The sequence below is a fragment of the Meleagris gallopavo genome, unplaced genomic scaffold (genome assembly GCF_000146605.3).
Source record: "Meleagris gallopavo isolate NT-WF06-2002-E0010 breed Aviagen turkey brand Nicholas breeding stock unplaced genomic scaffold, Turkey_5.1 ChrUn_random_7180001957721, whole genome shotgun sequence".
NCBI lineage: Eukaryota > Metazoa > Chordata > Aves > Galliformes > Phasianidae > Meleagris > Meleagris gallopavo.
The window spans coordinates 7,504-17,948 of record NW_011217737.1 but is presented as its reverse complement, the minus strand read 5'-3'; the positions used below and the strand labels follow the sequence as shown (position 1 = coordinate 17,948).

The following is a 10,445-nucleotide window of genomic DNA, read 5'->3' as shown; positions in this document are numbered from 1 at the left end:
CCTGTGATGGGCACTGCTGGGAGTGGGAGCCCAGCGTGGATTTCTCCAGCACAGCAGAAGAGTTTAAGTCATCTCTGTCACATCCCATCCCCAGAAAAACCCTTTGGTGTATGGGTGGGTGGTGCAGGGACGCTCGCAGAGTGGTGGAGATGGGGTTGGTGGTGGGTGCTGCAATGGGAACATCAACGGTCGGAGATGAGGGAGAAATGGTCCAACCCTTGGGGGCTGAGCAGGGGGAAAGGGGAACCCCATCAGCCCCGAAGGGGATGGCAGAAGGTGTGGGATGTGGCACCAAGGAGGAGGCAGGAGGAGGTCCCACCCTGTGCACCACCATCCTGTGACACTCTGTGTCCCCAAAGGCCACCAGCCCTCCTTGTATCCAGGGCACCCCAGAGTGCCATATCCCCCCAAATGGGGGCATTGGAAGGGCCCAGAGCCGTCCTGCCAGCAGAGTGGGTGAGTGAGACTGCAAAGGGCTGAGAAAAGCCTTCTGGAGTTAACGAACTCTGCTAATGAGAGGGGAATTCCAGGAAGGGAAATAACCCAGGGGGCATCCGGGTGGGAGGGGTCCTGGCACAGGCTTGGACCACAACGGATCGGCCAAATTGGCTCTGAAAGGTGTCTGAGCTGGGGCCGGATCCATACCCACCCCACTAAACATCCCAGTTCCCTTCATCCATTTGGGGGTCAGGAACCCCACTGAGCAAATACCGCTCCAGGAGCTGCACCAAAACCAGGTGGGGATTTGCAGTGAGGGGCACAGGGAAGGGTGCAGGACCTGCAGGCACTGCTTGAAAGTAACAACACCAGGAGCACGAGGTTATGGCCCATGTCACCTCCTGGGACCCATAGGATGCTCCCATGAGATCCCAAAAGAGAAGCTGTGCTTGGAGACTGCTCTCCATCACCAGCACAGCCCCAGTGTCCCACAGTGAGAAAGCAGCCTGACCCCACAGCTCAAGACACGGGCAAAACCCTCCTATGTGTTCCAAACTTCCTCTGAGCACCCAGATCCCACTGAGTCACCCCACAGCCGTGCCATGGGGCTGAGGAGTCCAGTAGAGGATGGAAATGAGCTGTGGTGCCTTCTGGATGTCGCCAAGAATGTCACCCAAGTGATGGGACACGGGGATGGAGGATGTCATGGACTGAGCAGCCAGCACATGAGATGATGGGAAAGAAGGGTCGGTTGGGGGTTTGGGGTCTGTCTGCAGGACAGGTTTGGGTGGGGGTGCAGCAGTGGGGTGGTCTCCAGAGTGGAGGAAGGACTGCAGACATTGACCATAGGGTTGGTGGGCATGGTAGGAGCACCACACATAGGAGCCAATGGGGGTGGGCTCTTTTTGGTGCTGAGCAACGGTAGAACAAGGGGCAAAGGGCAGAAAACGGGACACAGGAAATTCCACACTATCACCAGGAAAACTTTGCTGTCAGAGTGACAGAGCATTGGAACGGGCTGTTCAAAGAGGTGGTGGACTCTCCTTCTCTGGAGATGCCCAAGATGCCCTGCGTGGATGCCCACCCGTGAGACCTGACATAGGGAACCTGGTTTAGCAACGCATCTGGACTCAGTGAGTTTCCAGAAGTCCCTTCCAATCCCTGCAGCTCTGTGGTTCTGTGTGACAGTGCCAGGATGTGGCTTTGCTACAAAAGCACAAGGAACCCATGGGACTCAGCCACCAAATGCTGGAATTGGGTCTTTGGTTGGGAAGACCCCACTCATCCGAGGGAGATGGGAGCAGGAAAGCACCCAGGTCAGAGCGCAGCCTCTATGGGCAAGCATCAGGAGGGACAGGACAGGCAGCAATTAGCAGTTTGCTTTATTGGAAGCTTTGTTTGGAGCTGTGTTCACACGGGAAGGGCTGCAGGGTGAGCTGGTGGCACTGATGGCACCTTGGAATGGAGCGGAGCCCATGGGCAGAGCACCGTGTCCCCACGTCCCCATGTCCCCCCAGCAGGGAGGGCAGCGCTCACCACGCCGGCTGCTCGCTATTCTGTTAGGAGAGAGAAGCAGAGAGGTGAGATATGTCCCCATCCCAGACAGGGGGGGCTGTGGGAGCCCCTCAGCACCGCAGCCCCCAAATCCTCCCACCCTGATCCCCCCTCACTCGCTTTTCCCCCTATCAGCAGTCTGACCGCCCCGGCCAGGGTGTCTCCCAGGGAGCGCAGGAGGCTTTCCACCACGTCTGCCAAATCCACCAGCGCTCCTTCGGCAGCTCTGACGCTCACCTTCACATCTGTGGGGAGAAATGGGGGTCTGGGAGCTGCCCCCTCCGTGAGCTGTGCCTGCACGGGTCCCCCTGCCCCATCCCCAGAGCTGCTTCGTGCTGCAGGGGGCTCAGATCCCACACTTTGGAGGGCAGGGAGGGATGAGGGAGCATCACTCACCCACTTACAGAGCAAAGGAGAAGCCCCAGAAGAGTTCTCTGTATGATTGGGATGCTCGGAGAGTTCCTAGTGAAATCTCAGCCCCCAGCCCCACAGATCCCCACACAGGACCCCCGCTTACCCTGCCCCACGGTCGGCGTCTCGTTGACGGGCACTGCGAATGGAAGAGACACAGTGTGAGCAACCCCAGGCTGGGGGGTTTGGGCATGGGGACAGCCCACCCCACAGGTGGGACAGGCATCCCCTAAGGGACATCCCGCCCCACTGGGGTCCTGTCCTACTCACAGCCCGCAGCCAGGCAGCAGGCCAGCCCAGCCAGCAGCAGCACTGCGTAGAACTTCATCATCCCCACGGAGCTCAGGTGGTGACCGCAGCCCCAGGATGAGCCCAGGCTCCATTCTGTCTCTTATGAAGGCAGCAGGCACCAATCGGAGGGGATGGGGTGGTAGGAAGGTGCTGAGCCCGGGCACTGGGCCAGTGTGGGATTAGCAGGGATCAGCCCCGCAGCTCCTGGGGGAGCACGGAGCGGATGGACCCGACCCAAAACCTCCTGGTCCCCCAGGGCTGCACGTGTGGGAGCAATTCCAGAGTGTGCCAAAGACACAAAACATTGGGTGGCTGCTACCTGCATACTCAGGGCACCCCATACACCCCCCCCAGAAGACCCCACACTCTCCCATTATGCCCCTTGGCGTGGGGCAGAGCATCTCTCCATCCCATTCTGGGGATGTGGACGGAGCTCAGAGCATCTTCCCCCATTAAAACGCCTGGGGAACGCTGATGCACCGAGGGAAGGGCGCAAGCACAGGGGGGAGGTGAATGAATTATCTCCCCACACTGCTTCGTGTCCAGGAGTGAGTGTGCACTAGGGAGGAAGGGATTTGCTTCGTGTTTCAGACAGCTGCAGGGCAGCATCCCACCCGCAGCGATCAGCTCCATCCTCACGTCGTGCTGGGATGGAGGCAGCGGAGCGTGGCCCGTCAGGATCCACCTGAGTGCACTCAGATCTCCAGCAGAACTGGAGAAAACGGGGCTGAAATTGCAGGAAAATAATGCAGGAGAAAGCAGGGAAACTTCTGGAGGAGTTGGGGGTGGGGAGGGGATGGGAAAAGGTTTGGGGCTGCGGGGTGGGTGGAGAGCAAAGGAACCAAGTGATGGTTGTGTGTTCCCAAATGTACACCCGTGCTGCGCCTCTGCTCCATGCAGTCCTGGTTTCCTTCTTCTCTGTGCTGCAAAACCCTTTTGGTGCTGCTCGGGGGGGTCTCCGAAATGTCTCAGCCCCTTTGCAGTGGAGCTCAGTGCAGGGTTTAGATAAAAGACCCCCGGGATCCCCTCCCACCACCACTTCAGTGTTGTTCCTCCATTCCAAGAGGAGCTTCTTGGTTTTAAGACACCTCTTACAGGATGCTCCATCCCACTGAATTAACTCAGCACCAGCTCCAAAACCCCCACTTTGGGTCTTGGCAGCACCGAGGGCTGCAATGTATGCATGGAATGTAATGATGTGCAGCTCCTGCTGCCCTGGGCTCTGCAGCATGGAGTTGTCACTGTGTGTCCCCTGCCTGGTCCCCAACACCAGCTGCTGGCTCCCGGTGCTGTGTGCTGCTTTCCAGCCCGGCCCCGATGACCACTGGTTGGGATGAGGTGCCCATGTGTGTCCCCATGGCTTTGCACAGCCCCATCCAGGACAAATCCTGGGGCTGGTGGAGATGTAATCCCATCTACAGCCCGGGAACCAGGACCAGGCAGAGCGAGGGGAGTGGGGTGATGACCAAGGGGGGATCCCAACCCCCTCTGTGCACCCCCCAGGTTGGGGTTCCCATACAGATCCCATACAGATCCCGCAGGGTAGGGCTGTGGTGAGAGCCAGACCCGGTGCTGGAGGGGCTGGTGGTTAATCCAGGATAATCCCATCCTTGGCTGTGCTCCACTGGGAAGTCTTTGGGTTGTTTACCCACGAGGACTTTCCCTCCCCATTAATTCCAGCGCTGATGCCTGGGGGGGCTGGAGCCTTCCTTCCCATCCAAAGGCCATTGGCACCACTTCTCTTCCTGCTGAAGGGCGTTCGTGGCGTGTAAGTAGGGCTGGTGGCCCACGGGGAGTGGGGAGGACACGGGTGGGACCCTCTGGGGATGGGGAGGTGGCCCTGGGTGGGATGGAGCAGAGAGAAGGGGGTCAGCTTCCATCAACCCAGGGAATAAAAAGGGTTGGGAAATTTGGGGATGGGAAGAGATGGGGGTGGGAAGAGTTGGGAGCGGGAAGTGCCAAGGTCACCCTGCCCCCAATTTGGGACTGTGCCCCCCATGTTTGGTTGCCCCGTGGGAAGCAGAGCGGGAGGGGTTAAGGCTGCAGTCCTGCAGAGCATCACTGCGGTTTCGTTCGGATGCCAGAGCTGCAAGGAGAGGAAGAACAGCCGAGCCATAAAGATAAGGTGGCAGGAAGATGAAGAACAGGCCCGGAGCCATAAAGCACCCAGATAAGGAAACAGGAGAGAGAGGCTTCGGAGGGGTGAGAAGAGATGGAGAGCAAAATAAACCCTGAACAGCGAGCGCTGCATGAGTCATGCCCAAAGGCAGCACCTCCTCCGACTTTGCACACCCTGAGAGCCACACACAGCCCTCACCCACATCCTTGGGACCCCCCAGCAGTGCAGGGACACGGCCTGATCCCATTGGGACCTTTATTTCCAGTGTGCTGTCAGCTATTCCCCCAGCAAACCCCCATCCTAGTGTTCCAAGCGCCGGGGGAGCAGCTGACTCCAAAGTGCAAGTGAAGCCCCGAGGAAATGGGGCTNGGAGGGAGGGGTGTTGTGCAGGTGCCAGTCCTGAGTTTTGGGTGCATCCAACATTCTTGTGCATGCGTTTGCACGCTGCACACACACACACACACACACACACAGTGTCCACGCGGTGCTCAGCTCTGTGCTGAGGATGGGCTCCATTGCCTGAAGTGCAGCGGTGCAAACTTTCCCGCACCCGGTGTTGCACTCCGGTGCTGGAGCAGCAGCTGGGGGGGGTGCAGGGCAGGAGACCCCCGGGTGGGTTCACTCCGTCTGCTCAGGAAGGGGCTCCTCCACGAAGCCGCTGCTGTCCGAGTGCCCACCGACCCCATAGAGCATCAAACCTGGAGGGTGGGGGTGGGATGCATTGCACCTCTGCACCCTCCACAAACCCCTCAACCTGTGTGCGCGGGTGGAAAGAGCCACGGCTTACTTCTGCGGAACCTCACAGAGCAGCTGGTTTCTTCATCATCATCATCATCATCATCATCATCATCACCATCGTCGCTGTCGCTCATCACCTGCACAAACACAGCAGGGCGCAGTGAGTTGGTTGTGCCAAAGAGGGGCTGGAGCACGTGTGTAAATCCTCCTGCCCGCCCCGCTGCCCACCTGCAGCCCCCTCCCCAGCAGCAGCACTGCCCCCCTCACCTCTTCTATCTCGAAGGAATCCACGGCTTCGTTGGTCTCAGCCCAGTTGGGGTGGTGGGACACGAAGCTCCCTGCAGTGGGACCCTTCCCGGGGGTCTGCAGCCCCGCTGCGTCGCTCTGCTGCCAGTCAGCGTCACCCAGCCAGTGCCATCCTCTGCTCCGTCCTCTGCTCTGCTGACCCCGTTGGTCTCCACCCGCTGCGCAGTGGGGTGGTGCCCCGTGGGGCTGTGGGGGCTCTCCTGGGTGCTGCCCCCCTTTCGCCCCCCTGGGTGAGGTCTCTGAGTCCCCGTTGTGACCCAGCTGTGCAGGGGGGGCACACAGCCAGCTGTCGTTGGTGGCCACTGCACCCAGCGTTGGGGATGAGGTGACATTCACCCATGGCTGTCCATCCTCTGTGTCACCCCGTCCTGTTCCTGGGGGGCACGGAGCATCCCCCGCCCCCAGCAGAGCCCCCACCGTGGAGTTTTGGCCACGTCCCACAGCCATCTCCATCCCTCGCTGATGGTGGCACATGGGGACCCCCTGATCAAACCACGAGGACCCCCCACCTCCACGTGGCGACGTCCCAACAGCCACCCCACAACCAGCAACCCCCCCAACCTTTCCACATCATCGGGATCAAAGCAAAACCTCTCCCCCCGGCTGCGCTCCAGCACCTCCCGCACCACCCTGCCCAGGGAACCCCCGGCCCGGGGGGGGCATACAGACACATTTTGGACACGGCCGCCCTCAGACGCTCTGCAGGTGAGAGGGTGGGGGGCTGGGGGGGGGGATGCGGATTTCGGGGATGCCGGGGTCGGTCCAGGCGAGGTGTGAAGGGGAGATGCGCTGCAGGGGGGTCTTGGAGACGTAGGAATAGAGGCAGAAGAAAGCGTCTGCTGTGGCAGCCAGAGCCTGGACCTGCTGGAAGCGACCTGGGGAGGACAGGAAGGGGGTAAGGGAAAGGGGGGGAGAGTTGGGGGGGGGAGGGGCTTTAGGTGGGCCCTGACAGCTGGTCGGGCTCTGATCAGCTGGGAAAATGGAGCAACACTCTGCTTCCATGGGGAAACTGAGGCACAGGACCTCGATTCCCCACTTTCTGTAGGGGAACTGGAGCATGGGACAACCATCTCCAATTTCTATGGGGGAACCAAGGCATGGGACCACCACCATTCCCACTTTCTATGGGGGAACAGACACAGGACCACCATTCCCACTTTCTATGGGGGAACAGACACACAGGACCACAGCTCCCAGTTTCCACGGGGAAACTGAGGCAGAGGACCACAATTTCCCACTTTCGACAGGGGATCTGATACATGGGTCCACTGTTCCCAGTTTCTATAGGGGAACAGACACAGGACCACAATTCCCACTTTCCATGGGGAAACTGAGGCAGAGGACCACAATTTCCCATGTATGGTGCACTGTTCCCAGTTTGTATGGGGGGACAGACACACAGCACCACAGCTCCCAGTTTGTGTGGGGGGACAGACACACAGCACCACAGCTCCCAGTTTGTATGGGGGGACAGACACACAGCACCACAGCTCCCAGTTTCTATGGGGGGACAGACACACAGCACCACAGCTCCCAGTTTCTATGGGGAAACTGAGGCATGAAACCCCGATTTCCCAGTTTCTATGGGGGAAGTGATGCGTGAGGCCACCGTTCCCAATTTCTATGGGACCACCACCTTTGTACGGGGAGCTGTACCACCACCCCCACAGAACAAAGCGCAGCTCAGCAGATCAACCCCAGCTCCATCAGACGGGGCAGGGGGACAAGCGCAGAACGCAGCCCCCTCCTCCCCCCGTATCGCCGTCCCCCCGGTGCCACTCACTGGCCAGCATCAGGCAGGGATCCTCCATCTCCAGGCGCTGCACCTGGGCCTTCAGGAAGAGCTGGAAGTCGATGCCTTTGGCTCGGGATGGGGAGGAGAAGAAGCGTGAAGGGATGCGAGTCACAGCGCCCGGCCCCGGCTGCACGAATCCCAAATTGTAGAGGATCTCCTCAGCGTCCACCTGGCACCAATCGAGAACCTCGGAGATGCTGCGGGGGGACGGGTGTAGGGTGAGGGATGGGTGTAGGGTGGCTGTGGGGTGGATGTGGGGGTGGGTGTAGGGTGGATGTAGGGTTGGGTATAGGGTGGATGTAGGGTTGGGTGTAGGGTGGATGTAGGGTTGGATGTGGGCTTGGGTGTAGGGTGGATGTAGGGTTGGATGTGGGCTTGGGTGTAGGGTGGATGTAGGGTTGGATGTAGGGTTGGATGTAGGGTTGGGTGTAGGGTTGGATGTAGGGTTGGATGTAGGGTTGGGTGTAGGGTGGATGTAGGGTTGAGTGTAGGGTGGATGTAGGGCTGGATGTAGGGTTGAGTGTAGGGTGGATGTAGGGTGGATGTAGGGTTGAGTGTAGGGTTGGGTGTAGGGTTGGGTATAGGGTTAGATGTAGGGTTGGGTGTAGGGTGGATGTAGGGTGGATGTAGGGTTGGGTGTGGGGTTGGGTGTAGGGTTGGGTGTAGGGTTGGGTGTAGGGTGGATGTAGGGCTGGATGTAGGGTTGGGTGTAGGGTTGGGTGTAGGGTGGATATGGGGTGGATGTAGGGTTGGATGTGGGGTGGATGTAGGGTTGGATGTGGGGTTTGGTACAGGGTGGATGTAGGCTGGATGTAGGATTGGTTGCAGGGTGGATGTAGGCTGGATGTAGGCTGGATGTAGGCTGGATGTAGGCTGGATGTGGGGTTAGGGTTACATGTAGGTGGTTATAGGCTTAGGGTTAGATAAAGGATGGACGTAGGGTTGGGTGTAGGGTGGGTGTAGGGTTCGGGTGTCGGCTCTCATGAGAGGACGACCCCCGCAGCCATCGGGGTCCCCACCTGGAGCTGGTCCGGTTGGTGAGGCCGGAGGGCGCGCTGGATGCCATGCTGTGCCCCAGGCTGAGGCGTCTGCCCTGCAGAGCCCTGCATGGAGAGATGCCACGGGGTGTCACAGCCTGGGGGAGCCCTGGGGACAGAGCAGTGCTGGCGGCTGGGGCTGAGAGGTGGGAAAGTGCAGGGATGGGATCCGGCTCTCACCTGCCCAAGGTTTTATCGTTCCCTGGTAGCAGAAGAGCTGCAAAAAGGAAGCAGAGAGGTGGCAGGGAATGGGAGGGGACATCTGGGGAGCTTTGGGGACAGGCCCTGTGTCTGCAGCCCCATCCTATGACCGCAGCGAAACCATCCGGGACAAACAGCCTCTCCCCATCGCTGTGCTCCCTGTCCCCGCATCCTCCAGGGATGCTCAGAGCTTTGGGAAAAGGAAGGGACCCCCGGGGGTGGCTGCTACCTTCAGCTCCCAGCGTCAGGTCGTCCTCAAAGCTGGTGCTGCTGCTCCCACAGCCTGCAAGACAGCATCGCCCCGAGGGGCAACGGGGATCAGAGGGGAGACCCCCACCCTCAGCCCCTCCATGCTGTGCCCACAGAGCACCCACGTACCGTAGGGACCCAGTGAGCACAACTCCTCCGGCAGCGCCTCCAAGGATGACCTGAACCCGAAGCAAAACCCCGTGAGGTCCAGCAGTGCTACACTGCACTGTGCTGGGGGCGCGGGGGTGGGAAAGGGGGATTTGAGCAGGGTGGGATGAGGGTTGAGGGATGGGGATGAGGCTGGGTTGGACGGTGTGGCGGGGGGATGCTCAGAGGGTGAGCACAGCGCCGCTGCTGCCAAGAGTGGCTGAGCACGGAGCGAAGGGCCAGCAGAGCCTTCTGCACGATGCGTGCATCCCTGCAGCTCCTGTGCAGCTCCAGCATCCCCCCCCCGGGTGCAGAAAGCCCCGGGGAACAGACAGGGAGGCATTGTGCACCCCACGGCCCCGCAGCTCACCCGCAGTCCTGCAGCCACGTCTCTATCTTACTGGAGGAGCTTCCTGCGGGGAGCAGAGATGAGATAAAGCGGCACGAGGGAGCCGGGTTTGCTGTGGTCACCAACTCGGCGTGGTGCAGAGCTGGCTGCCAAGCTGAGGGATGTGCACAGCTGCTTGCAAGCACTGATGTGCACTGCACACACACACACACACACACGCAGATGTGTCAGCACGTGAAATGATCCGCGTGTGAGCACACATCCCTCTGCATGCACACATCCCGTGCGCAGACCCCCATTTGCACGCATGCTCATGGGCATCGCGGACCTTCGAGGAAGACGTCGTCCAGGTGGGGTGACTGCAGCTCCGGGATGTCCTGCATGGCTGCAGCCGCCTCCTCCTCCACCACTGTGGTCCTCCAGCAGCGGCTCTGCCGGGCCCAGGCGCGTCGTTTCTCCCACGAGGAGGGGCTGAGCACTGAGGACCCCTCCATGGCAGCACCAGGAGACCCTGCGGGGAGAGGGGAGCCCTGAAGTTGGGGCATTCCTCACCCGTTTTGCACAGCAGCCCCGCAGCACCGCCGCAACGTCTTGAGGTAAGCTGCACAGCACCAGAAAGCGACTCTTTTGGGATCCCCTTGGGGGTTTTTTAGAGCCTGGCACTTCCCATAGGAAAGAGCTTTCCCATCCTACCCATATCCCATTCAGTCCTCAAGCAACACCCTTTCCATCCTCACCCTCGTTGCCATCCCCATCCCCATCCCCATCCCCATCCCATCCCATCCCCATCCCCATCCCCATCCCATCCCC

General features: G+C 60.2%; 2 protein-coding genes across 3 annotated transcripts; both read right to left on the bottom strand.

The window, feature by feature from the left end:
• Positions 1 to 2,114: 2,114 nt before the first annotated feature.
• Positions 2,115 to 6,347, bottom strand: LOC109365183. Of its 2 annotated transcripts, none has more exons than XM_031557797.1 (3): positions 5,819 to 6,347; positions 5,601 to 5,688; positions 2,115 to 5,511 (listed from the first exon to the last, which is right to left on the bottom strand). In XM_031557797.1, exon 3 carries the CDS (start codon positions 4,220 to 4,222, stop codon positions 3,254 to 3,256), a length of 969 nt encoding a protein of 322 aa, XP_031413657.1. In that variant the 5' UTR covers positions 4,223 to 5,511; positions 5,601 to 5,688; positions 5,819 to 6,347; the 3' UTR covers positions 2,115 to 3,253. The 2 variants fall into 2 exon arrangements, with proteins under 2 accessions (XP_031413657.1, XP_019467447.1); XM_019611902.2 differs by having other exon boundaries at positions 5,057 to 5,511.
• Positions 6,348 to 6,419: 72 nt separating this feature from the next.
• On the bottom strand, positions 6,420 to 10,129 carry TESPA1 (thymocyte expressed, positive selection associated 1). Its single transcript, XM_019611901.2, has 8 exons — positions 9,964 to 10,129; positions 9,657 to 9,699; positions 9,269 to 9,318; positions 9,120 to 9,173; positions 8,870 to 8,906; positions 8,672 to 8,755; positions 7,641 to 7,849; positions 6,420 to 6,732 (listed from the first exon to the last, which is right to left on the bottom strand). The coding sequence occupies exons 1-8, from the start codon at positions 10,127 to 10,129 to the stop codon at positions 6,548 to 6,550; spliced, it is 828 nt and encodes a 275-aa protein (XP_019467446.1). The 3' UTR covers positions 6,420 to 6,547.
• Positions 10,130 to 10,445: the final 316 nt, after the last annotated feature.